Below are 26869 nucleotides of genomic sequence, written 5' to 3' on the forward strand. Positions count from 1 at the left end.
AGTACTGTGTCCAGTACTTAGTTCTGGGCTCCCCAGCTCAAGAGAGAACCTAGAGGGAACCTCTAGAGAGAGTCCAGTACAGGACAATCAAGATGATCAGAGGACTGGAGCATCTCCATCTTCCTTATGAGGGAAGGCTGTTGGACCTGGGACTGTTCAGCCTGGGGAAGACTAAGAGGAACCTCATTAACATTTATAAGTACTTAAAAGGTGGATGTTAGGAGGATGAGGTGGCACTTTTTTTCTGTAGTGTCCAGTGACAGGACAAGGGGTAATGGACATAAGCTGTAACACAAAAAGTTCCACTTTAAACACAAGGAAGAACTTATTTGCCATGAGAATGAGGGAGCCCTGGCCCAGGCTGCCCAGGGAGGGTGTGGAGTCTCCTTCTCTGGAGGCTTCCAAACCCTCCTGGACACGTTCCTATGTGACATGATCAAGGTGAACCTACTTTAGCAGGGGGTTGACCTGGATGATCTCTAGAGGTCTTTTCCAACTCCTACCATTCTGTGATTCTATAATTGTGCGATTTATACAAAATCTTAGGTAATACACATTGTTGTTCTGTTGAGTACACCTCCTGCCATGTAGGTTGAGTAAACGATCCTCTGGCAGGCTGGTGCCTGCCTAGGCAGGAGGGTTCCATCCTTATCAACTGTGCATATAGTGTAACCAGGCCCACCCAGCCAAGCTGTTGATTATGGTCAGAGTACAGTCGTTAGCAGGCCATGCATATAAAGTGACCCTGCCCTCCCTATCCACCCTTTGACAGTCTCTCTGCCCCAGGGCACAGATACCTATTACTGTTGCAGGATAGTCCTTTACAAGGATAGCCACCTGTCCTGAGTCTGTGTGTTTATTTTGACGGATACCACCTTGATATCAGCTCCAGGCAGAGAGCAGCTCTGCACCTGGACCTAGCACACAATCCTTCAATCTCTCTCCTGTGATCCGATCCCACGCCGGTTGTGCTGGCGGTTCCTGAGCACCGAACCCGCCCGCGGGGCTGGGAGTCGCGGGCTCCTTATTCACCCACGGGGTGGTTTATTTCCATTCCTTTGATCTATTCTGCTGTTTTACAGAAGCTGCTGGGACTGCGGGCGCTGCCCAGGCCTGTGAGAGCGGTGTGTGCCCGCCGAGCCCTCCCCCGCCGCCTCTCCCGCGCCGGGCGGACCCGCCTTGAGCGGCCACGGCCTCCAGCACCGGGAAAACAACTACAGCTCCCGTCGCGCCCCGCGGCGGGAACAAGCTCCTCGCCGATTGGCTTTCTTTCCGCCGCTCCCGCCAATCAGGCGCGGCGCTGCGGGGGGGGCCCTGCTGCCCTCGCGTGAGGCGGGTAGCGGCGCTCTGGGAGCCATGGAGCAGGAACAGGAGCCCGAGCAGGGGGAGGTGAGCGGCGACGGGCCGGGCCCAGCGGGGCCAGGGCCTCCTCTGGCACCGAGACCCGGACCGGGCTGAAGCGAGGCCGGCGGTTCCGGCAGCTGCGGAGCTGCCCGCAGGGTGCTGTGGCAAGCCTTGTGGCGCGGGGCCGGGCCGCCCGGCGCCCTGAGGGAGCGCTCGAGGCCCGGGCGGGAGGGTAGCGGCCGGGGGTCGGTGAGGAGCGCCGGGCCGCTTGTCCCGCTGCGGCGCGGCCGTGCGTCCCGCCTCCGCGCTGCCGGAGGGGATGCCGGGGCTGAGCCGGTGACGCGGGCGGGACGGGCCCCTGCGGCTCCCCCCGCCAGCCTGAGGGGTTTGCGAGGAGCGGCGTCCTCGCTCGTCAGCCCTCGGAACTCGTTACGTGGCGACAACTTTCATTCGCGTTTGGTGGACAAGTAATGATCCGAAGTTCTTCACTTCCCGTTAGCCGAGGGAAGGTGCACCCCCAGATTGGGGCGATAAAGAGATCAATGTGCTTTGCTTCGGAGGAGTTCAGGCCCTTCGCCCATCAGGAATGCCGCCTGGGGGTGTGGATCTGCAGGAGGGCGGCTCTGCCTTCAGGGAACCTGGGTGGCTTGGGTCTGTTTTGTGTGAAAGTCGGGGAGGATGTGGTGAGTGATGCCTGATCTTCTTGTGCATGTGTCTATTGCAATACCCAGGAGCTAGGGATGGAGGGGAATTTAGCTCTGGAAAGGTGATGGACTTGCTGCCAGTCGTTTATTGTTGCCCACTTGGATGAACAGTTGCATCCCAGTGCCTCGTGTGGCTGTTTGAGTCTACTTTTCTGTTCGAGTCTACTTTTCTGTTCCATCTCTCCCTGTGCTGAGTTGCTGACATCTTTTCCCAACTTTTGTGGTTATTTGGAGTGTAGTTCAAGATCCTTCTGGTTTGACAGTCACTGGACTTCTTCAGCCAGTGCCTCTCTGCTGTCTTGCTATAATAGGATGGCTCCTGTGTCTGAAGGTGTTTAGATTTAGAGACATCTGGTTGTAGGGAAAGACTCTTTAACAAGTGTTGTTTTGTCATTGTAGTGGTTTTGCCTGGACCAGGGGAGCTACAGGGGTGGCATCTTTAAACAAAGAGCTGCCAGAAGCTTCCCCTGTAGCTGATAGGGCCAATGCCAGTCAATTCTAAGTTAGACCTTGCAGCTGACCCAGACCTGGCCAATTAGTGATGGAGGTAACGCCTCTGTGAATAACGTATTTGAGAAGGGGAAGAAGTTGCTGCACAGTTGCTAAACTGCAGCAGCTCTAGGGAGTGAGAGTGTGGGAACACCTCCACAGACATCAAGGTCAGTGGAGAAGGAGGGAGAGAAGGTGCTTAGATCCTGAAAGAAAGACTCCCCTGTGACCTGTGGTGAGGACCACAGTGAGGCAGCTGTGCCCCTGCAGTCCATGGAGGGCACCAAGTAGCAGAGACCCACTCGCAGCCCATGGAGGACCTGGGACCATCCACCTTCTGATGCATGCCTGAAGCTGTGACTCCATGGGAAGCTCACCCTGGAGCAAGTTCCTGGCAGGACCTGGGAGTCTGTGGGGAGAGAGGAGCCCACGCCAGAGCAGGTTTGCTGTCGGGACTTGTGATCCTGTGAGGGACTCAGGCTGGAGCAGTCTGTCCCTGAAGGACTGTTCTCCTGCTGGATGACCCACGTTGGGGCAGGGTGTGAGGAACTGCCCCTGTGGGAGGTCCCATACTGGAGCAGTTTGTGAGGAACTGTAGCCCATGGGAAGGACCCACGCTGGAGAAATTCATGAGGGACTATCTCCCATGGGAGGGACCCCACAGTGTAGCACTGGGAAGTGTGAGGAGGCCTTCCCCTGAGAAGAAGCAGCAGCAGAGTCCATCTGTAATGAACTGACTGTAACCCTCATCCTCTGCACTACTGGGGGGAATGAAGGAGAGTCTTGGGGAGAGGGAGGGGTACGGGAAGGTGTTCTAACCTTTGGTTGTATTTCTCATCTCCCCGTTCTGTCCAACCTTTTTCTCCCCAAGTTGAATCTGTTTTTCCCATGACACTAATTGCTGAGCGATCTCCCTCTCATTATATTTCTGTCTCCCCTGTCCAGTTTAGGAGAGGATGTGATGTTATGACTTGGTGGGCATCTAGCACCTGTCCAGGGTCAAACTACCACAGTCATCTTACCGATGCAGCTTCTGAACTGAGGTCAGCTATGGGCTGCGCAGTTCTCAAAGAACACAAGCTGTCTTTAGTGTAGAGTTTGTCCTGCCAACATCCAGGCTGTACTGTCCTTGTCAGCTGTGGTGGCTAGAGCATGCAACTTTGTGCTCTGTGGTGACTTCAGTGTTGATGGTGTCTATACTGCTGTGCTGTGCAACTGTGGTGGGAGAGACAATGCCTGGAAGGACTCAGTCTCTTCTGTCTTTGTCAACATGCTAGTGTAGTTCCAGTGTAGTTCCCTGTAGTCAGATTTCCATGTTCTTCAGACCTTTTTTCTGTGTAGCTGCAGCTCTGTGGCTGTTTGTTTCCTCTTGGGAAGCAGAATGCAGCCTATCAAAGACCTGGAAGGAGACCTATTACAGGGGTAATAACTTCCCTGCCAGGGTTTCAGACTCCTGTCTCTGGGGGTTGTTATGTGGACTCATTGCTCACCCCAAGGCCTCTCCCTGCTCCAAGAGGCCCCACTCCTTCAGCAGCAAAGGCAGATTTACTGTGGGATGTGGTGTAAAATGTCAGTTTTAAAGCAAACTGGCTCTTGTTTTTCAGTTGGTGTCTACCTCCTGTGACAAAACTTCATCTTTGGAGCGGATGGAGGAAGAGGGTGATGATGAGGAGGAGGAGGATGACTTGGACACCTTTGGGGGTTACGACAGCTTCCGGGGCTACAACAGCAGCATGGGCAGTGACAGCAGCTCCTGTCTGGATGAATCCAGTGATGGTGAGGTGGCAGAGCAGGAAGCTGGGGAGCTTCCCCCCTCTCCTGTGCATCAGCCATCTTCCAGCTGGCTCTCAGAGGACAGCGGCTTCGAGCCAGGTAGCCCACTGCCAAAAGCTTCTGCCTAAAGCACATGTGTGATGGAAGGAAAAAGGGCCAGGGGAGCCAAAGGGTGTGTGACTGCACCTTGAGTGTGCTTTGGGAGCAGCACTGGGTTTAGGCTGCATTTTCTGGGCTGCTGTGTGTAGCTGCTCTGTGTAATGAGGGTTACCTGGGTTCAACTCTGTCCTTGACCTTGCCAACTGCTCACGTTTTTGTGCCTTCCTTCTCTCAGCTGTGTGTGAGATGTGTGGGATTGTGGGCACCAGGGAGGCCTTCTTCTCCAAAACCAAACGTTTCTGCAGTGTCTCCTGCTCCAGAAGCTACTCATCAAACTCCAAGAAGGCCAGCATCCTGGCCAGACTGCGGGTGAGTCAAAACCCTTCATTCTTCACTGAGGATGGAGCAGGATGTGTCTATATGCAGAGTGGGTGGTTACTCTCTAGTTAAAGATCAATCAGACTGCCATTATCAGTGGCTTGCTCTTCCTGTCTGGGATCCCCAGAGTACCCTTGCCAGCTGAAAGGTGGAGCTCCCTAGAAGCTGACAAAGGGCACATTGATATTTTACCTGATGTTTCTTCTTGTTCCTTTGAGCATTGGTAAAAGTTATAGTAACCTGAAAGTCACCTCAAGGAAGAGATGCATGTCCTGCTGTCCATTTGCAGGGACTGGCTTCCTCTCCTGTGCCACTAATGTTCCTGATGTTTCTTCTTTCGTAGGGGAAGCCACCGACGAAAAAAGCTAAAGTTTTGCACAAGGCAGCCTGGTCGGCCAAGATCAGGGCCTTCCTCCATTCCCAGGGCACGGGGCACCTGGTAGATGGGACACTGTCAGGCCAGGATGGTGAGTGTAGGTGAGGTGTGAGGAAGTGCATCTGCTGCAGCCACAGCAATGGGGAGACCTGGAGGGCTGTAAGCTCTGCAGTCCTCTTCCACACCTGGGGCACACTGCCTTGTGCTGAAATGTGGGAGACAGGGCACATCTCTCTCCCTCTCTCTGATGGTGTTACTGGAGCCCTGGTGGGCCCGTCTGCTGTTGCTGCCACCTCCTTGCTCCTGGTGCAACATGGGCTGAAGTATGAGGTCTCCAGTTGCAGTCTCACGAGTTTCTGGCAAAGCTGAGTTAAAGGTGCCCTGCTGCTCCTGGCAAGGGGTTTAGTGCTGACACGATGCAGTCTCCACTCTCCCCAGAGTGCCTGAACCCTGGGCTGGGTTTGACCCCTGTTCTTGCCCCTCCTGCTTTCCCTTTCCTAAAAGCAAGTGACAGCAAAGATTGATTAATTTGTTGTGCCCCTTCCAGGGGCTGATCCTCCTGCACTTGTAGGATCTAGTTCCCCACCAGGGAAAATGCACTGGCATATGGGGTCCCTTTGTGCTGGAGCAGAGGACTCTTCCCCTGAGCAGGCCACAATGTGGCTGCAAACTGTAAGCCACAGGTACCTGAGCGCTCCATGCTTTTCCTGTAATCTCACCTGATTTTCTGCTCTCATGTCTGGTTGTAGCACTTGTCCTGGGTTTTGACTGGGGAAAGTACCTGCAGGAGCATGGCTTCAAGGCAGCTCCCGTCAGCTGCTTCAGACATGTGAGTTATTCTTTGTTGTGCCTTGCAGTATGTGTGGGATGTGCTGTATGCATGGGGCTCCCCTGTACTCCTGGGACAAGTGGTGGGGAGAGACCTGGGGAGCTGATGCAAGGAAGGAAGTTGGGGCTTCTCACAGCTAAAAATAGGAATCCCACACAGGGAGCAGGATTTGGGAGAAGGAAGCAGAGAGGGACTTGGTAGAAGCACTTCCAGTGGTGATGGCCCAGTGCTGTCTGGCGACAGAATTAGTTCTGGCTGGGGGAGACAGTGGAAACCTTCTGGTTGCTTTTGCAGTTTGTGTGGGTGACATGAAGGGATGAACTCAGCACACACAGGCCTGGGGCAGTAGCTGCCCCTCCAGCAGCTCTGGTTCCTGTCATACTGGTTTGCAGCCCTTGTGGGACAATGTGCTGCCATTCAGTGGGATCTCAACTGGCTTGAGAATTGGCCAGAGAGGAACCTCATGAGGTTCAATGAGGGCAAGTGCAGAGTCCTGCATCTGTGAAGGAACAACTCCATGCACCAGTACAGGCTGGGGGTTGAACTGCTGGAGAGCAGCTCTGCAGAGAGAGACCTGGGAGTCCTGACTGATAATAAGCTAACCACGAGCCAGCAATGTGCCCTTGTGGCCAAGAAGGCCAATGGCATCCTGGGATGCATCAAGAAGAGTGTGGCCAGCAAGTCAAGGGAGGTTCTTCTCCCTCTGTACTCTGCCCTGGTGAGGCCTCATCTGGAGTCCTGTGTCCGTTTCTGTTACGTTCTTTTAGAGTCGATCTATGATAATACTATCAAAATCGTGTTTTTCTTGAGGATAGGTTGGGCAGATGGGGCAGTTTGATGGTTAGGGATTTTCATACCATAGAGAAATGACAGCAGCTACTTTGGGGCAGCTGGCAGTGAAATAGTTAAATGTTGCTATACAGTGTTCTACCTTTTGGGCTCCTCTGTGAACACCCCAGTAAGGTACTAGGACAGTTTGGTTGCATTTCAGGCTGTTGGCAGATATAGGTAGGGTAAGGCATGAAATTGTAGCTGCCTAAAACCTGTCTCTGAGAGCTGGAAGGAGGGCCTTGAGCCCTGCTCTGCCAAAGGGCCTCTCCCAGTGTGACTGTCCCCATTCTTCAGGTGCCACTCTTCGAGCAGTGGGATGATGTCGTGAAGGGCATGAAGGTGGAAGTGCTGAACAATGATGCTGTGCTCCCCAGCCGTGTGTACTGGATTGCATCTGTCATCCAAACTGTAGGTAATGTCTCCAGAGCAGTTCCTGGCAGCTGGGGGTGGCCAACCTCTGAGTGAGGCTTTAGAGCTGAGTGGAGCCGCTCAAGCGGAACATCAGCTCTTCGGAGCTCTGCAGCTGCCGAGAGGTTTTGGAACAGGAAATACGATGGTGCAGGGGTGGGAGGAAACCAGTGTCCGGTTCCAGTTCTGGTTGCTGAGCTCTTCATGAGGATGGCTCCGAGCTGAGAGGCTCTGATGGCCTCATAGGTTATGCTGTGGGGACTAAGCCTCTGGTGCATAACAGAGAGAGGATAAATTCTTAGCCTCTAATGCTTTTCTGTGGTTGTCTGCTCTGTCCTGGCAGGGTACAGGGCCCTTCTGCGATATGAGGGCTTTGAGAATGATTCTGGCCATGACTTCTGGTGCAATTTGGGCACAGTGGATATTCACCCCATTGGCTGGTGTGCCATCAACAGCAAGATCCTGGTGCCACCACAAAGTAAGTGTGGGCTGAGAGGGGTCAGCACATGCCTGGGCACAGAGGAGCCTTGGTTTATGCCTCGTGCAGTGGGACAGGTGCTCCTACTCTGTGTGCCCCACTTGTGCTCTGAGTTACAAGGAACCATGAGTTCTATGGGAAGCTGGAGTCCGCTTGGACTGCTCCCTCAGCATCTCCCTGTGGCTGACCCTGGCTGAAGGGCTGGTGTCAGATCTGTGGACAGAGGCTGTTCCTCCTTCTGACACACACGTAGACTAAGGCTTAACCTTTGAGGGAATGTTTGGCTTGACATCCTGGACAGCATCTCTGGGGAGCCCAGTGGCTCCAGTCGTTGCTCAGCCAGTAGTTTGGAGAGGGATGCCACTTTAGCAGAATTCTGGCAAGCTGAGATTTTCTTGGTATGGCTCATGTGGTTTTTCTCTAATACCATTTCCACATCTAGATCAGTGGAGCTGGGTGTCTGCTTGGCCCATGGCCCACTCCATTCTGTAACAGTGATCCCTTGCAGCCAGTTCTTGCAGAACAGGGTCTGCCTGAGAGCAGATACAGGACCTAAATGTGAAGAAGACCTTTTGGTGCAAATGGGCTCTTGGAGAGGTGCAGTGTGGTATAAAGATGTGCTTTTTTCCCCCCCTGTGCATATGTAGCTATCCATGCCAAGTGCACCGACTGGAGAAGTTACCTCATGAAAAAGTTGGTGGGAGCCAGGACCATCCCAGTAGATTTCCACATCAAGGTGAGCATGGGAGGATATCATTGTCAGTGTGGAAATGAAGCCAAAGCCAAGAGATACCTGTGCAGCGTGTCTCTCCTGGTTCTGATATATGCAACCCCTATGGGCCTTGTTGAAAGCTGACCAGGGCTGGAGCAGTGAGTGCTTTCTCCATGCTCCTGAGACCCCCATCACAGTGCTGTGGGTAATGGCAGTGCCTCCCTGCCCTGTCAGGACAACTGTTTCTCCTTTGGGTCACAGATGGATTTTAAAAGCTGTTGTCATGTAGTCTGCTGGAAAATACTGGGCTAGAGATTTGCCTTTTTGCAGAAGAGAGAGGTGAATGCAGCTCCAGCCTGGCCTCTCCCTGCCCCATTTCAGTGCCAGGGATTGACTCTGAGAGTCAAAACCCTTTGCCTTTGGTGCTGGTGGGGAGTGAGTGGGAGTGGGAGTGCAGGTTGTGCCATGGCCTTGGCAGCTTTATAGCTCTTGTGGCTGATTTGTGCAGCCTACACTGAGGTTAGACCTTATCAGGGAGAAGAGACTTCTTTTCTGGCCTAGTGTCTTTGGAAACTGCAGATAAGCAAAGACAGTCCAAGAGACAGCAGGCAGGAGGGTGGTTGAAGGGTTTTGGTGGTCATTGGTGACACTGAGCTGGAGACTTTGATGTATTTGATGTTTCCCTCATTGTCTCTCAGAAAGCTGAGAAGATATTTGTAGCTGTTTGTTCCAGGGTCACAGCTTGTAGCTGAGGGCTCACACCATGGACAGGAATCAGTAGAGAGACAGTCATTGTCAGTATCTTTCTCTCCTCCATATCTCTACTCTCACCTAATGAAAAGGAGGTGGAAGGGGGAGACCTTACCTTAAAAGTTCGTCTGGGTTCGGGTAGAGGCTGTTTTGGGTGCCTGAGTCTGTTTTGAACTGTGGTTCCTGGTTGCTGCACAGCATTCTGGGACCACAGTGCCAAAATGTCAGGTGTTCTATGAACAGCTTTAAGTATTTGTGGATGGGTAGGGTGTCCTGGTTTTGGCTGGTATCTGGGCCAGGGCTCTGTTTTGGATTTGTGCTGAGAACAGTTTTGATAACATGGGGATATTTTAGTTTTTGCCAAGCAGTGCTTGCATTATGAAGGCCTTTCCTGCTTTCACCCTGCCCAGCCAGTGACTGGACTAGGGGTGCACAAGAAGCTGGGAGGGAGCCTGGCCAGGACAGCTGAGCTGATCTTCATTCCCAGTGTATAAACTGAGGGGAGCTGTCGGGAAGGGCCGATGGCTGATCTTTCAGCAGTTGGTGAGCTAGACTGTATCAGCAAACTGAAGGTCTCAAAAAATCAGTTAGAAGGTATCCAGTGACTCTTTTCATGTGCCTGCACCTTTGGGTTGGTCTGCAGAGTAACTGACATCAGAGGTGGAGCTGGTAGATAGATCATCATGTTTGTTGAGCAACAAACTGATCAGACTAAAAAGGTACAAATAAGGGCCTGACCTTTTTTAAAGTCAACTGGAAAAGCCTGTTGCCCTTTGGGAATCATAGAATGGTAGGGATTGGAAGGGACCTCCAGAGATCATCTAGTCCAACCCCCCTGCAGAAGCAGGTCCGCCTAGATCAGGTCACACAGGAACGCATCCCGGAGGGTCTTGAAGGCCTCCAAGGAAGGAGACTCCACACCCTCCCTGGGCAGCCTGTGCCAGGGCTCCCTCACTGAAACAGTGAAAGAGTTTTTTCTTACATTTAAGTCTTAACTGCTTCCAGCCTTGAAACCCTTATGGTCTCTTCCATGACTGACCAAGGCATCTAATTCCTCACTCTCCTGGTGAACAGAAGGAACAGTTATTTCTCACACTCAAAAACATTCACACAAAGTGCTGGCTGAGCATAGCTGCTGGGCCAGGGTGGGGGTAACTGTTGTGGGGCTACAGGATGAAAGATTCCTAGGGTACACGTGTCCAACCGTGCTGTCACGTGTGGGACTGGCAGCTCCCTGTCCCTCTGGTGCCCTCACTCCCATGTGTCCCTTCCCAGAGGTGTCTCCCAGTCAGCTTTGGGCAGTGTAGGCCAGTGTGTCTGTGGGGAAAGCTCTTCTCCGAAGTGTTTGGAGAAGCAAAACACTGAGTGGGATTGAACTCCCCTTTCTGTGTTGGTTGTTGACAGATGGCAGAGAGCATGAAGTACCCGTTCCGGCAGGGCATGCGGGTGGAGGTGGTGGACAAGAACCACATGTCCTGGACGCGCATGGCTGTGGTGGACACGGTGATAGGGGGCAGGCTGAGGCTCCTCTATGAGGATGGTGACAGCGATGATGATTTCTGGTGCCACATGTGGAGTCCTCTCATCCATCCCGTGGGCTGGTCACGGAGAGTGGGCCACGGCATGAAGAAGACAGGTAGGAATCAGACCAACACATGCATCTTCTGATTTGCTATCAACTGCCTGGATCCTCCTGCTGACACCGGTCGTGATGGGCTGGGAGCCAGGCAGTTGCCTCATGACCTGATAGATGAAATCTATGTAGTCCTGTGTCTGCTGCATTTCCTACTGGGCAGATAAAAGCCCAGCAATCTGCTGCCAGAGGGGAGGACAGCGGGGTTTCTTCCCTGAAGGAGATTGGCTGTGCTCACAGTGTGAGAATGCAGGGTTGCAACATCCCAAACGTTCGTAGTCTTCTTGAGGAAATTCATGGTGGCTTCTGTAAGACTCAGGTTGTGTTTTCCTGGAATTCTTCAGAGAGGAATTGTTGGTCAGCTTAGACTGGCAGAAAAAAACAAAGGCTTAAGGCATGCTGATGCTTTTGGTTGTGTGTCCCTTCTGTACTGCCTCTCCCCAGTGATTACAGCTGCACGTGGAGGTGTTACCCCTAGAGCTCAGGAAGCTCAGCCATCCGCTTTTGAGCGAGCTCCACATGGCAGCCCGTGTTATGTGCAGGTGCAAGGAGGCTGACCTGTTCTTTTTATTACTCTTCTCATGGTCTCTGATCTGGGTTCTTTGTAGCAGCTGAGCTCGCACCGGGGAGTTAATGACCAGTGTGATGTTCTTGCCGCGGTGGCTGCAGGTTTCCTACAGCTCTTTGTTTCTTCCATTCCTCACAGAAGAAAAACGTAATGACATGGCAAACCATCCCACCTTCCGGAAGATTTACTGTGATGCTGTCCCCTATCTGTTTAAGAAGGTAAGACAAGTCTGCCTTTGGCCACAGCAAAGGAAGCCACGATACCACTTCATTCCTTGCGTTGACATGCTGCTGGTGTGGATTGTTGAGGAGAGCTGGTTTCATTCTGCTGCAGCTGTAGGCCACAGTAAGGTGTTTGGGGTGTGTGGTCAGGCAGGGGCAGGTCAAAATAGAAAGGTGGAAGAAGTAAGATAAGGACAAATTGAGGGACTGAACTGAAAGGCAAGCAGTTGCTTGGAGCTTTGAGTTGCAGGAAACACAATTGCATGAGAGAGACCAGTTCTGACAAGGAGCTGATTCCTACTGGTGAGCACTGAGGCGAGGAGGAGACTTGTTGTGCTGTGGGACAGCAGCTGAGTGCTAGGCCTGGCTCTCTGACTGACCGGAGCCTTGGCAGGAGGTTACTGACAGAGTTGCTTTGGCTGCCTCTTTGTGTTTCTTTTAATATTTCTTCTTTTTTCTCCCAACTTGGGCTAATCCAAGTAAAGAAGCTCTAACCTCCTTTGCCTTTGTCACGCTCAGTGCTGGGACGGGGCTCTCCTGTAGCCCTGGCAGCACATGCTGAGCCAGAGTCTCCCTCAGGTACGAGCGGTCTATGCGGAAGGTGGATGGTTTGAGGAAGGCATGAAACTGGAGGCCATTGACCCCCTGAATCTGGGCAACATTTGTGTGGCCACCGTTTGCAAGGTGAGTTCAGTGGGCAGAAGAGGGTCTGCTGCGTTTACCTGAGAGAAACTGACCTCTTCTCAGGTCTTTGCAACTTAATGAGACCAGGTGGGATTTTGCATGAGGGAGAGAAGAGGGCTGTCCAGAGAGGAGGGCAGCTGATGTGTGGAGGGAGTTGGGATGTTACCTTGGAGGTCTGAGAAGCTGATGGGACCAGCAGTTGTCTACATGTACCTGAGCAGACAGCGTCAAGATAAGCACACTTGGTCTGCAAGCTAACTGTGGAGGGTGTGTGACTGGCCACCAGCCTTCTTTTGCCCTTGGCATGCAGTAGAAAAGCTTTGTTCTCCAGTTCTTGGAGTGCACAGAGAGGCCTTGGTAGTGCTTCCTTGAGGAGAGAAAGGGGGGAGAGTTGAGGGGTGACCTGTATGGAGAATAGGGTGTAGGGGCATCATTTACTGGTGTGGGAAGCTGGGGATGGCCTTGTCTGCTGCAGTCTCTCCTTATGAGGTGGCAGGGAGCTCTGCTTGTGTGCTAGTGTTGGGAAGTACATTGCTGGGCCAGGTTTCCTCAGTGAGGTATGATGCATGTCCTGAGGCTTTTCCTGTTCCCTCAAGAAGCTGTTTGCCCTCAGAGAACCCAAGCAGAGGACTTTGGTACTTGGGGTTTGGCAGGGGGATGCTAGGACAACCCCTTGTGTCTGTAAAATGTTCCCTTCAGCCATTGCTTGGAAATGTGAAGAGTTTGGGGCAGATGTGCCTGTCACGTTTCAGAGGCACCAGTCCCTGGTGAGTGGCAGGATGGGAAGAGTGCTGTTGCTGTAGGAAGTGGAAAGTCTGAAGGTGCTGCCCTTCCCTTCAGCCCAGTAACGAATTTGTGACCTGGCTGGTGTGGGAGGATCTATGGTCTGCCTCTGAAGGAGAACAGAGCTCCTGACTCCCTTTCACAAGGCTATTAGTATTGGTCCTGGTGCTGCAGAAACTGCTGCTTTAGGGATCAGCTTGTGTTGACTGACACATCAGTCACGTGCCCTGGAGTGTGTAACGCTGCATTTTGCTATCTAGTGGTAATTGCGATCCATCTGTGGGGGCTCTTGGGGGGAAACCTTTGAGAGGAGAGGCTTTAGAGCAAGCAAAGGTCTACACTCCTGTCCTTTGCTCCCATCTCAGGTCCTGTTGGATGGATATCTCATGATCAGCATTGATGGGGCCACATCTGCTGATGAATCTGACTGGTTCTGCTATCATGCTTCCTCACACGCCATCTTCCCCATCAACTTCTGTCAGAAGAACAACATCAATCTGACCCCTCCAAAAGGTGAGATTTGGACTCTGCCTTGTGGTACAAACCTTCTGGGCTCTGCTTTTCTAGGAGGTGTCAGGTTCAGATAATCAGAACTACAAGGTCCCAGTCTGCCTGTTCTTCAGGGAGATAGGGCTGGATCAGGGAGCCAGCCCATTTGAGCTCTGCCCTTATAACAAGTCTTGGCACTTTGTGGAGGGAAGTAACATCTTCAGAGGGTGTTAATAGTGTGGTGGTTAGCTCCTGGCAGGTCAGTGAGAGAAGTGTATGATTCCCAGGATGAACAGAAGCAAAAGTTTAAAGGGTAAGGAGGGTGGGTAGGGATAAGTAGTGCTATTCTGTCTTCCTTTGTTCCTGCTAATGAGAGAAAGACTGGTCATAGTGGTGTGTTCTAAACACACTTCTTCCTTCCTTCTGCCTCTCCTCACCTTTGTGGTGTGAGTATGTGACCCATACGGATGTTCAGGGTTGCAGCTCGTGCTCTTCTGCTATTTGCCCGCTGGAGGGGGGTGCTGGGCTGCCGTGGCATCTCTGCACTAGTATTGTGTCCAAGATCAAGGTGTACCTGCTGGTACAGCTCATACATCTCATTCCTGCCTATTCAGCCTTTTCCCCAAGCTACTCCACCCAGTGACTGCCTTTTCCCCTCTTCTTCCTGCTGTAGGGCATGATGCAAAGACCTTCAACTGGGAAAGTTACCTGGAGAAGACTAAATCAAGACCTGCTCCTGCACGGCTCTTCAACACGGTGAGTGCTGCTGGCAGGAGGAGATGTGTAGGGATGCTTGCAGTCAGCAAGGAGGAGCCCAGGAGCTCTGCCTGCCACAGAATAGTTGAGGTGGAAGGGACTGCTGGAGGTCATCTTGTCCAACACCCCTGCTCAAGCAGGCTCACCTATAGCAGGTTGCTCAGGCCTGTATCCAGACAGATTTTTTTTCATATCTCCAAGGATGGAGACTCTACAGCCTCCCTGGACAACCTGTGCAAGTACTCAGTTGCCTTCAGTAAAAAATGTTTCCTGCTGTTCAGAGGGAACCTCCTGTTTGTGCCCATGGCCTCTGATCCTGTTGCTGGGCACCACTGGGCACCAGTCTGACTCTGTCTTTGCACCCTCCCTCCGGGCATTTATACACATTGATAGGATCCCCCTGAACCTTCTCCAGCCTGAACAGTCCCACCTCTCTCAGCATCTCCTCAGAGGAGAGATATTCCAGTCCCTTCTTGACCCTTTGCTGGACTCTCCCCAGTATGTCCATGTCTCTCCTGTACTGGGAAGCCCAGAAATGGACACAGCACTCCAGGTGTGGCCTCACCAGTGCTGAGTAGAGGGGAAGGATCACCTCCCTTGATCTGCTGGGAACATTTCTCCTAATGCAGCCAAGGATGCTATTAGCCTTCTTTGTCCCAAGGGCATGTTGCTGGCTCACATTCAGTTTGGTGTCCACCAGGATCCCCAGGCCCTTTTCTGCTGAGCTGCTTTCCTGCCACTCGGCCTCCAGCTGGACTTTACCTTTTGTTGAACTGCCTGAGGTTCCTGTTAGACCATTTCTCTACCTTGTAAAGGTCCCTCTTCCCAGTTTTGTACCACCAGCAAACTTGCTGAGTTTGATGTGACACTCTGCCATGTCACCCAGATAATTAGTGAAGATGTTGACCAGGACTGGATCTGGGATTACCCCTGGGATACACTACTAATTATTGGCCTCTAACTAGACTTCATGCTACTAATTGCCACTCTCTGGGCCCAAACACTCAGTTCACCTCACTGTCTCCTCATACAGCCAGTACTTCCATCAGCTTCTCTGTCAGGATCTTATGGGAAACAGTGTCAAAAGCCTTCTTGAAGTTGGGATAGACAATATTCAATGTCTCTACTGGGCTACTTTTTGCTGCTGGTCAGCACTTCTAAGGAGAGCCCAGAGTTTGTATCCTCAAAGGCCCTGTTTGGCTGTCCAGGGCAAACTGTGCCATGCCTTGGTGAATGTAATGATATCTTGGTCCCTCTGAGTGTGACCTGTGATTCTTTAGTGTTTCCAGGAGCTCCTGGTGGATTCTGCACCCATATTGCCTGTGGACACGAGGCTGGCACGTGGGTGGAGGGGGCTGCTCGGCAGCATCAGCAAACAAGACTGCTGGGCCTGCACTGGTCGTTCTTATTTCCCAGGGCTGTCTCAGGTTAATGGGTTACCTGCTGCTCCCTCTGGGGCTGGTTTCTAAAGGCAGGGCTGAGATTCACTGGGGGCACAGCCAGCCTTGGATCTGCTCACATCTGCCCCTCTGGGGCATGACTGGCTGGTTCAGTTACACGCCTGTGGGCTCGTTGTCTCTGTGGTTGCTTTAAGCTAGAGGCAAGCCCGTTCCAAGCTCCTGCTGGCCAGACCCGTGTTTGGACTGGCTGCAGTGGCCTAAGGTTTTCTTCTGTCACTCTTTCTGCACCCAGGACTGCCCAAACCACGGCTTCAAGGCAGGCATGAAGGTGGAAGCAGTAGACCTGGTGGAGCCCCGGCTCATCTGCGTGGCCACGGTGAAGCGCGTCGTCCACCGGCTCCTCAGCATCCACTTTGATGGCTGGGACAACGAGTATGACCAGTGGGTGGACTGCGAGTCTCCAGACATCTACCCCGTGGGGTGGTGCGAGCTGACAGGCTACCAGCTGCAACCCCCTGTTGTTCCAGGTGAGTGGAGATGTTACTGTGGTGTCCAGTGCCAGAGGACAGGTCCTTCCTGCCACTCTGTGAGCGGCTCCTTCTTTTATTGTGGAGGCCTTGCAGGGAGGAGAAAGTCGCCTCCTTGGTCTGCTCTGGCTTCCTGACAGTCTTCCTCTGCTGCCACACCTGCTAGCAGCTGGTAGAGGGGAGAAAACAGCCTGAGGTTTGAGGTTGGCTCTGTTTTCCCTCTGTTCCCCCACCTGCACACCAACAGAGGATTGCTCCTGATGAAGCTGGGTAGAGTTCCAGGTGGTCTTGTCCCCACACAGCTCCTGTTTACTCTCAGAAAATGAACCCACACCCTCAGCCAGGTAGCAGGGGGAGCTCGGCCCCCGCTCCCCTCTCTCCTCACTTCTATCACTCTGCCTGTAAAAGGTAAAAGTCTCCCTGTCGAGAGTTCTGTCTTTCCCTCATCACAGGGAGGCCACTGCCTCGCCTTGGCAGATGGTTTCCTTGTCCCAGGCTATGAATCTTGTTTCTTTGCTGCCCAATCTGCCCCGGGCCCTTGCCGGGAAGCAGAGAGGGCAGCGGCGCTCGGGGGGAACGGGTGGATCTTGTTTCTCGCTTATGTCACTTCATCCCAGTTACCTACTGGTTATGGGACTTGGCTTTCGTTTCCCTCTCGTCTCCACGACAGAGCCCACAACTCCAGTGAAGGCCAAGGAGGTGCCCAAGAGGAAGAAGAAACCCTATGGAAAGAAGAGTGAGTGATGTTTGATCAGTGCCCTCCCGCTCGCTCGCAGGCTGGGCCCAGTTAGAGGAACCTTGTCCATGTCCCTTCAGAGCAGGAGAGAGAGGCTTTATATTGCTGTGGATCTGACAGCACAGCTTCCCCCTCCCTAACTGCCCTGTTATGAAAGGAGCAGGGAGCTGTGTGTCTGGGAAGGATCTGTTTTGCAGTCTGTTTTCTGTTGGCTGAGGTATAGATAGTGCTTGCTTCCAGGCATGAGATTGTGCTGCTTTTCCCTGCCTGTGTCTGTGGTCAGAGGGAGATGGTTGGCTGCAGCTGGAGGGTAGCTGGAGAGCCACCCTGCCTGCTTTGTGCTGAGGGAAAGAAGGCCTTAAGGTGGCTGAAGAGGCCGGTAGTGGGGCTGGACTGTGTTATTGTTTCATCTTGTCATCGTTGTCGTCCATCGTTGCAGTAGCCGTGGCAAACCATGTGTAGAAATTCCTTCCTGGGGGGTGGAGAGGAGAGGACGTCTGAAGAGTATAAAGATGTTTAACTTCTTTGGGTTAAACATCAGCTAAAAATGCAAGTGTTAATGCTACAGTGTCCTCTGTGCCGTGGAGCCACCATGCCCATTGCCCAGGACTAAACCAGACAGGTAAGCAAAGCTGGCTCCAGAGTGGTTACAACAGAACCCACCCCTCAGAGGTTAAGCACCTGCTGGAGTGCATTGCCTTCAATGAAGGAGAACACAGAGGAGCCTGTTTAGAGGTGATGACTGTCAAGTTTTTCTCCAGTAGGCCATTTCTGTCGGGTAACCTGTTGGCAGCTAATGACCGTGTAGGTTGCTGGTTGGCCATGCTGGTTCCTGGCCGGTGGTTTCTCAGCACAGAGGGGCTGCTGCTTTCCCAGAAGAAAAGAAACAGGCTTGTCCCCATGCTCTGTTATCTCTTTGTTAAGGAAAAAAGCTTCCTGCCAAGGCCTCCAACGTCAAGCAGGCTGTGAAGAAGCCTCCTGCCCCGAGGACGAAGCGAGAAGCAAAAGCTGCCAGCAAGACTTTGCCAGAGCCGGCTCCTGATGAGAGTAAGGCACCCACTCACCCCCCCTAACCACCACAGCAGCTCTCACTAGGTCATGGGTGAAGGCAGGGAAAAGGAAGCACAAATGTTCTTTCACAAATGTCTTTCCCCATTCCCCCAGAGAGAGTGGCAGAAAGCCTTTGCCTGCTTTTCCTGGCCAGGTTTGCCACCTGAAAAGGTTTGGTGGCACTGGTACCTCTCAATACCTTGTTAGCGCTGATGCTTGAGGGCCTGGCTGCCCTCCTGAGCACTTTGGTGGTGTGAGGTCAGTTAGGGGACAGAGACAAGATGGATATGCCAAAGGTATGCTGTCAGGTCCCAGTCCCCATCAAGGCTGTTGCAGCTTGTGAGCATGGGCCCTCCTGCTGAGCATCAGGAGATGTGGTCACCAGGAGAGCAGCTGGACCACCTGCCAACCCTAGTGGGCATTGGGGAAGAGCGGGGGAGTGAGATGCTTTGTGCATCGGGGGATGGAGCCTCATGAAGGTCCCTGTTGCTCACACAGGTTTAATTTCCCCTGTGTAGACCCAAGCAGGTAGAGAGTGGACCACACTTGACTCATTACTCCCTTGGCCCCAGCAGCAGTTGTGTGGGGAGGAGGCAGCTAAACACTGCCGGGTCTTTGGTCCCATCCTGCTCGCTGCTGTGCCCATGGACAGGCTGGTGCTGAGAGCCAGGGCTGCCCGTGGGAAGGGGCCCTGGGGAAGTGGGCTGGAGGCCGGCCGCGTGTCGAGCGTCCGCATGGGCAAAGCTGGGTCTGGGGTGCAGCAGGGAGCGCGAGGCAGCCTGGGTTCAGCTCCCTGATTCATTTCTCTGTCTCTTGCCAGTCATTGCTGTGCAGGTGAAAGAGGAAACCATCGACCCCTCAGTCGAGGAGTTTGGAGCCACGGAGCTTCCCGTTCCCATCAGCAGCATAAAACAGGAGGTCCCAGAGTGATCCCGGAGCATCCCCCAGCTGCCTGCAGTAGCCTGCGCCTCACCTTCCGCCTCGTTGCAGAAGGGCCTGGCCAAGGGAAGCAGGAGACTAAGAAAGCCTCCCCTGTTGGGGGCAGACCCCCCTGCAGCAGCACCACAGCTCTGCTTTCCTGCTGAGCAAGACAATTTCGCCCCCCGAGTTGTGATTGTTTTAAAGTCTCAGGAACCAGACCTGTGGGAAGGCCACGGGCACGCTGAGGGTGGCCACGGGGGTTGCCTGTGCCTGGCCTTGAGGGCGCCTGGCCGAGCAGGAGCTGGGGGAAAGGCGCTGCCCCGGCACCAAGGGCGGCTGTGGGCTCCCAACTGTGGCTGGCGGGGCTGAGCTGTGGCTTTGGGCGCTGTGTGCAGGGCACAGGCGGCAGGAGATCCGCTGCCCTCGTGGGACACAGGCACTGCTGTGCCCCCAGCTCCAGGCCCCTGCCTCCAGGGCGGCAGGAGGTGAAGAGTGGAAGGAGGTAGAGGGAACAAAACCCCACCCAAAGGGACGATGATGCCTCCAGCGACCTTTCTGAGTGTCATCACTTCCTGCTTTTAAAGCCAGAACTGCAGCAGACGTGGGGCACGGGGCAGGGGGTTATTTTCTTAGCAGTCCTACTGTAAATTTGATCTTTGATCTGTTCCCCAAAGCCCCAGGAATGAAAACTTCAGGAGGCGGTCAGAAGCTGTTTCTTGCTTTCTGAGCCGCCACAATCTTGGGCTTAGCCAAGAGGGGGAGGAGAAGAGGGCTGCAAGGGGGTAGGTATAAATAAACAGGGGGTTAGGGAAACAAGTTTGAGTTGTGCAGTAGCGTTTTTTGGTGCACTGGCTACTTGCCAGTTCCCCAGAAAGGCTGAATCTCACAGAGTTTAAATCTGCTGTCTCACGTTCCTGGGAACTTCCTCGAGGTGGGGAAGTGTCGTGCCTGTTAGTGCCACGTGCCCTGTCTGACCCTACAGAGAAATGGTGGCTGCCCCAGGCACTGCCTTGGCCTCAGGCTCCCAGGTGAGAGCTTGTGATGCCACAGTAGTTCCTTCCTTTGCGCAGGGATTCATAAAATAAATGTTGGCAAACTAACTGTCTAGAAAACATGGGCTGGAGGCTGAAAGTAATTAATGTCATCTTCCTCTTGCACTGGAGGGGACAGGAAGGGCCGGGGCAAGCAGTGAACCATGAGTGGCAAGAAGTGAAGGGTCTGTGGCACTTTACAGCATGGTGAGGATTGGAAGGGACCTCTAGAGATCATCCAGTCCAACCCCCTGGTTCCCCTCTATGAGATCACATAGAAAAGGGCCAAGGCAGCTCTGGGAACCTCCAGAGCTGGAGACTCCACACCCTCCTTGGGCAGCCTGTGCTCCCTCACCTGAACAGCAAAGAAGTTTCTCCTTGTGTTTCAGTGAAACTTTGTGTGTTTCAGCTTATGTCCATTACCCCTTGTCCTGTCACTGGGCACTACAAAAAGAAGTGTCACCCCATCCTCCTGACACCCACCCTTTAGTGTTGGTGGGGTCACCCCTCAGTCTCCTCCAGGCTGAACAGTCCCAGTTCCCGCAGCCTTTCCTCATAAGGAAGATGCTCCAGTCCCCTGATCATCTTGGTGGCCCTGCGCTGGATTCTCTCCAGCAGTTCCCTGTCCCTCTGGAGCTGAGGAGCCCAGAACTGGACACAGGACTCCAGGGCAGAGTAGAGGGGGAGAAGAACCTCCCTTGACCTGCTGGCCCCACTCTTCTTGATACATCCCAGAATGCCATTGGCCTTCTTGGCCACAGGGCACATTGCTGGCTCATGGTTAGTTACTGCCCACCAGGACTCCCAGGTCTCTCTCTGCAGAGCTGCTCCCCAGCAGGTCAATCCCCAGCCTGTACTGGTGCATGGGGTTGTTCCTTCCCACATGCAGGACTCTGCACTTGCCCTTGTTGAACCTCATGTCCACTCATCCCTAACTTACCCACAGGGAAGGCCCAGGGCTGCTGTGAAACCCCACTGGAGGGAGGCGAGGGGCAGGATTTTGATGGAAGGTCTGTCCTGGGCCATCCCTCCCTGCGTGTCTCAGCAGCTCTGCCTGTCCTCCAGCTGCTAATAGATAGCGTAATGCAGGAGGATCTGGTTTTGGAGCAAAGCCATTGCACTTCTCTCTTCCCCTCCCTCCTACCTTGCCAAAACCACCACTCTTGTCACGTGTCTGTTACAGGAGGATGTTTTCCAAGTGCCTCTTGCTGTCTTCCTCCTGTTTTTTTACTGTAACAGTTCTGTTCCCCACATGGCTGTTTAATGGCTCAAGTGTTTATCTTTTAAAGCCTTCACAAGGGCTCAGTGATCCCATCCCACCCATCTGACCACCCATCAGATTTTGCAGAGAATAGAAAGGTTTGGATCTGCTTATGTTTTAATTCTGGGGAGCTGCTGGGAATGCAGGCACAGTTTTCACTGAGGAGCATGTGGAAGTTTCCTTGCTCTTAAGATTGGAGCTGGCACGGGATCTTGTGTTGATCCCACTCAGGGCTCTTCTGTCGTTCCTGAAGCTGTGAAAGCACAGCACTCAAAAAACCCAACCAATGCCAAAACAATCTTGTGTGTTCCACCTTTTCCCTCAGGGCTGGGAGGTAGGAAGCCTTGGGAGGAATGTGCCTTTGTCAGAGCTGTCCAAGCATGCAGCAAACGTGCTGCATTCCAAGGCACCCTGGGAAAAAACCTGTTGTGTCCTGCAGAAAACCAAACCCTACCCTACCTCCGTCTTTGTCAGACAAAGAGGAGTCCTGTGGCACAGCTCTCTCCTTGTGCCACGTCTGTGTTGCTGTGGTGGGGACACCTTGGGCAAAGCGCTCTCTCCAGACGGTAGGTACAGCCGTGCTTTTGCTAAGCTCCGCTCTTCTTGAAGCCTCGGGCTGGTGCTTTTCCTGATCTCTTTTTCTTGCTGGGCTGCTCAGGATTGGCTCCCTCAGCCTCGCCGGGGCCCCAGGCAGGGCAGGCTTGGAAAGCGGTGTAAAGCTTCAGCCTCAGCCCCCGGGCTTCTGCAGGAGAGCCACAAGTGGCCCCTACACGGAGGTTGAGCTTGTCCATCCACCTGGAAACGGGACAGGAGATGAGGGAAAGGGACAGGATGGGGCACAGGGAGAGGTGAGACTGTGCCCAGGAGCAGAGCCAGGTCACTTCAAAGGCCAGATGGCCTGGAGTCTCACTGGGTGACTTTGGAATATCTGGAAGTAGCCAAGGCTCCCTGTGTCCTGGCACAGGGTGCATGCCCTGTCTTGCTACCTTGGCAGAACCCCCAAGGTGGCTGATGTGCCCTGGGCTTCTGCCCTGCTGTGGCAGGACCCCCCATCCCCTGGGCTGTCCCTCCACACAGCACTGACCTGCGCAGGGGCAGGAGCCGGCAGTCGCAGTGGAAAGGCACGTCCCTCAGGTTGAGGATCTCCAGCCCCGTGAAGTTGCTCATGTCGGGAACGTTGCTCATCTTGTTGCTCTCAAGGTACAGGCTTCTGATCTTGGGGCCGAGGCCAGCAAAGGCACTTGGGGAAATCTGCAAGAAAAGGAAGGAGTCAGAGGGGTCCTGATGGGGACAGGGGAGCTCACCTCTGGCCACATGGAAGAGCTTTAACACAGCAGCGCATGTGCTTGGGGACAGCAGAGCCCATCTGTGAGAGACTGACTGCACCCCTCATTCCCTACATCCCCCACCCTGAGACGTGGGGGAGGAGATAGAGATACTGGGAGCAGTGAGCAGACCCCAGGAAGAAAGGAGGGATGGGGGAGGGAGATCTTAAAGTGCTGGTTGTATTTTTCTCATCATCCTACTCCCTTTTTGCTTTAATTCCGTTCCGTTTCTTGTAGAATAAACTTCCCTACTTTCCTCTCTAAGTCAAGTACTGGAGTCTGTTGTGCCCAGAACCATAATTGGCAGCGACTCCTCCCTGCCCTTGTCTCAATCCATAACAACCGTGTTTTTGCTCCCATTTCACTGGGGCCTTTGCCATCCTAACGAGACTAGGGGTGAGTGGGAGACACCGAGTGAGAGACTGTGGTGGTGCTGCTGTGCTAGCTGGGCCAAACCACGACAGACTCCTTTATAGGGCCACTAGCCCTGGGCATTGGAAGGACATCACACCTACAGCTGTGCCCTGTGCTGTCCCTGCCCCTCGGGGAGTCCCCAGCCACACGCACCTGCTCCAGGCCCATGTTGTCCAGGTAAAGGTGCTGCAGGCTGGAGGCCACGGGCAGGAAGGCCCCCTCTCCCACACGCTTGATGGGGTTTCGGGACAGCTTGAGCTCGCTGAGAGCGGGCAGGCCCCGCAGGGCTGCCGTGGGGACCTCTGCCAGGCGGTTTCCCTCCAGGTGCAGCTTCTCCAGCATCTTGGCAGGAGCCAGGGCGGCAGGGGCGATGTGCCTGATGGTGTTGCCAGCGAGGTAGAGCCAGCGCAGTGCGGAGGCCCCGGCCAGGTCGCCCTGCGCCAGCTGCGCGATGGCGTTGTGCTGCAGGTGGAGGGAGGTGAGGTGGGGCAGGAGGCGGAAGGCAGCGGCGGGCAGGCGGGTGAAGGCGTTGTGGTCCAGGTAGAGGTAGGCCAGGTGTGGGGCCCCCTGCAAGGCAGTGTCCGCCAAGGCAGAGAGGCGATTGTCGGAGAGGTAGAGGTACACCAGGCCCTGCAGCCCCCGCAGCGCCCCAGGCTGCAGCTCCTCAATGCCGCAGCTCTGCAGGTGCAGGGACACCAGCTCCTTCAGACCCGGGAAGGCTCCTGGGGGCACCGTCCTGAAAGAGTTTTGGCGCAGGTCGAGGAGGCGGGTGTCTGCGGGGAAGCGCCGCGGGATCTCCAGCAGGCCCCTGTTTCTGCAGGACCCGTGATGGAAATCGGGGGAGCAGGAGCAGCCCCGGGGGCACCTTGTGCTACTGGCAGCCCCCGGCTCCGGCGTTGGCGCAGCGGGGCTGGGGGGCGGCTGGAGAAGGCTGCAGCTCAGCGCCTGAGGCCGCAGGGAGGCGAGGGGGGCGGCCCCGGAGGGCGGCGGGAGCGGCGCAGGCCCCCTCCACCTGCACCCGTGCCCGGGCCAGCCAGGCGTGGAAGGGGCGCAGGAGGCAGGAGCAGAGCAGGGGGTTGCCAGCCAGGCTGACCCGCGCCAGCCTCGGGGCCCCGGCCAGGGGCGGCAGCCCCCGCAGCTGGTTTCCGCGGAGGTCCAGCGTGCGCAGGTGGGGGCTGCGGGAGAAGGCCTCGGGCGCCACGGCCTGGAGGGATGCATGGTCCAGGAAGAGGTGTTTCAGGGAGGCCATGGCCAGGGCTTCCTCAGCCACGTAGGTGATGGGGTTGTGACCCAGGTCCAGCCGGGTAGTCGCGTCCAGCCTGGCCAGGGCTTCGCCGGGCAGCGCCTGCAGCTCGTTGTGGTCCAGGCTCAGCCTGCGCAGGTTGGGCAGGGCGGTGAAGGCCTCGGTGCCCAGCACGTGGAGGGTGTTGTGGGACAGCCGCAGCCACCTGAGGACCTGCAGACCCTGGAAGACCATATCTGGGAGGTAGACCAAGGCGTTCGCCCTGAGGTCAAGGAGGGTGAGGGACCCCAGGTGGCTGAAAGCACCTGGCTGGATCTCCTCGAGGCGGTTTCCCTGCAGGATGAGCTGCTGCAGGGATGACAGCCCATCCAGGGACTCCTGGTACAGGAGGGCTATGTCATTGGAGGCCAGGTTGAGGTAGACCAGCCTCCCCAGCCCCCGGAAAGCCCCTTCCTCCAGCTTCTCCACCTTACAGCGCTGCAGGTCCAAGTGGGTGAGGTAGGGGGTGGCCAGGAAGGCTCCCACCGGGATGCCCGTGAAGCCGTTGCCCCGAAGGTCCAGCATTTTGGTGAGCTGTCAGCCACACAAATGAAATGCTGAGTTACCCCAGGGCTGCCCTGCCCACCTCCTTCCCCCATCCCTCGCCTGTGCCCCTGCCCACCTGCGGGATGGTGTCGGGGATGGCTGTCAGGCTCCCGTTGCGGCAGAGCACGTGGGAGCGGAGGTTGTCGCAGACGCAGGGTGTGGGGCAGCGGGTGGCAGCCGCCCTCCCCAGCGGTAGGGCTGCCGTGAGCAGGAGCAGCCCCCAGCACAGCCTCATGGCACAGAGCACCTGCAACTGGGGAAGGGAGGAAGGGCAAAGAGGGGTCAGGCTCCCAAACAGCATCACCTGCCAGCACTGAGCGCTATGGGGGCAGCTGCTGTGACCCGTTGGGGTAGATCCCTTGCTCTCACACTATGACTTTATAGGTTATAAATGAGAAAGAGAGCAGAAGAAGGGGAAAAAGGAGTATTTAGAGTGAAAAGTGAAGGTCACAGATAGCAGCTGTCCACCTGGAAAGAGTTTTTAGCCTGGTTATCTAAACTCCCTAAGGGAGGTTTGGGAGCACCGGTTAGAGGTTCAGCAGGAGCAGAGGGTCACTTGTGGGGGACAAACCTGAAGCAGACACCTCCCTCTTTTTCTTCTTCTATCACTAGCATGAAATTGCCTTTGTTTTTTTGCAGTACATCAATATTCTTCCTACAATCGAGGCTTATTTTTTGTAAGGCAAGGCAAGCACTTACAGCCCCGCTGAGGCTGTGCTCAAGCCAGTGTTCTGAACTGCCTCCTCTCTTTCAGTTGCAAATATCTTCCCTTCACCACCTTGGCCACCTCCCAACTCTGTGCCTCCCACCCTTCTTGCTCCCCCTACCCCCAACCCCAAGCTATTCGTATCAAGGTTTTTGGAATAGATCTCCACTGTTTTTCTGCAGGAAGGATGGGTTGGTTTTGGCCAGGCAGGAGTGAAGCCCTGGGGTGGACGTGATGGAGAGGGGCCAAGACTGGGGATGAACACAGAGGAGATAGCAGTGGTGCAGGATGTGGCCACTACACACGCACACACAGACACACACTCCCTCTCCACAAGCTATGGGGAGCGCCAGCAGAGGGGTCAGCAAAGCTCAAACCCAGGGACCCACCATGGTGCCACTCCCCTTGCCCATCGTGGCTCATCATGCCCCATGGTTAGCTTCAGCCAGCAGCACCTCAGCCCTTCCCTCTCTCTCCCATACTGGGGTCACCCCCGTCCCACACAGCCACTGCTGAGTGCCCCAGTACCCTGTCCCCCACCTGGGCACCACCACGGGCCAGGCAGCATCCCATCACCCACTCCCTCCCACCCCTCTGGGCTTCACAAACCCAGGGGCTGGGGGTACCTGGACCTCAAGAAGCAGCAGAGGGGAAAGCGGACCCCGCCACATCACATTCGGGAGCTTCTGAGCTCCTGTGTCTGCGTTTGCTCTTCTCGCTGGAGCGAGCTCTTGAATGAGACTCCTTGTGTCACTTTCCTGATAGAGGCAGGAATACTCACCTGATGACAGAATAGCAGAACTATTGGAACTGAGCCAAAAGGCAAAAGCGTGGGTGGAAAGAGAGCTCTCCTGGAGAGAGGTCAGCAACCCACAAACAGCCTCCCCTCAGCTCACAGGGTGGTGGGGAGCTAAAGCCCAGCGTGGCACAGCACCAGAGCCCCTGAGGGTTTTGTGCTGTTTCCTGGGCTCTTTTTCCTTTCCTGGCTGCATGTGTCAGGGGAGCTGCAGTGGTGTGAGGCAGGAAGGTAACATCCAGCCAAAACTGCAGCAGTAAGCCTGAGCAAATGGAAGCAGGCAGCTGGCAAGGCAGGCTGTGGGGCCATGCCACGTTCACAGCTCTCTGTATTTCTAACTTGCTTCACTGTTGTGTCAGAGAGGCCAGAGGTGGCAGTGTCTGTGTGAAATAGCATTTGCTCTCAGAAGGCTGTGGAAGCCTTCGTTTTCTCCCTTGACTCACTCATTTCCCATTAACTCTGCATTTCACCCTTCTCAGGGAACACAAGCAGATCTGTAGCCTGACAGAAAGCTGCCAGATGCGGCACCAACGTCTCTCTCCCCTTCAAGCCCTTGCCCTATTCGTCAG

At 54.7% G+C, this 26869-nt stretch overlaps 2 protein-coding genes across 10 annotated transcripts; one reads left to right on the top strand and one right to left on the bottom strand.

The window, feature by feature from the left end:
* Positions 1-1312: 1312 nt before the first annotated feature.
* L3MBTL2 (L3MBTL histone methyl-lysine binding protein 2) lies at positions 1313-19755 on the top strand. Of its 9 annotated transcripts, none has more exons than XM_062013046.1 (17): positions 1313-1389; positions 4142-4409; positions 4645-4778; positions 5131-5254; positions 5913-5992; positions 7118-7235; positions 7575-7709; positions 8357-8445; positions 10576-10807; positions 11511-11590; positions 12173-12277; positions 13426-13573; positions 14223-14305; positions 15998-16232; positions 16903-16968; positions 17893-18015; positions 18839-19755. In XM_062013046.1, the coding sequence occupies exons 1-17, from the start codon at positions 1357-1359 to the stop codon at positions 18946-18948; spliced, it is 2163 nt and encodes a 720-aa protein (XP_061869030.1). In that variant the 5' UTR covers positions 1313-1356; the 3' UTR covers positions 18949-19755. The 9 variants fall into 9 exon arrangements, 4 of the variants coding, with proteins under 4 accessions (XP_061869030.1, XP_061869011.1, XP_061869021.1 ...); XR_009820204.1 differs by lacking the exons at positions 1313-1389; positions 18839-19755 and adding exons at positions 1408-2027; positions 17408-17590 and having other exon boundaries at positions 17893-17980; XM_062013027.1 differs by lacking the exon at positions 1313-1389 and adding an exon at positions 1410-2027.
* A 1608-nt stretch (positions 19756-21363) lies between these two features.
* On the bottom strand, positions 21364-25547 carry CHADL (chondroadherin like). Its single transcript, XM_062013087.1, is given in 5 exon segments — positions 21364-22026; positions 22316-22482; positions 23124-23939; positions 23941-24786; positions 24875-25547. Coding segments are annotated over 5 exon segments (2262 nt in total). The 5' UTR covers positions 25100-25547; the 3' UTR covers positions 21364-21818.
* Positions 25548-26869: the final 1322 nt, after the last annotated feature.

The sequence above is a fragment of the Colius striatus genome, chromosome 1 (assembly GCF_028858725.1).
Source record: "Colius striatus isolate bColStr4 chromosome 1, bColStr4.1.hap1, whole genome shotgun sequence".
In the NCBI taxonomy this organism is placed as follows: domain Eukaryota; kingdom Metazoa; phylum Chordata; class Aves; order Coliiformes; family Coliidae; genus Colius; species Colius striatus.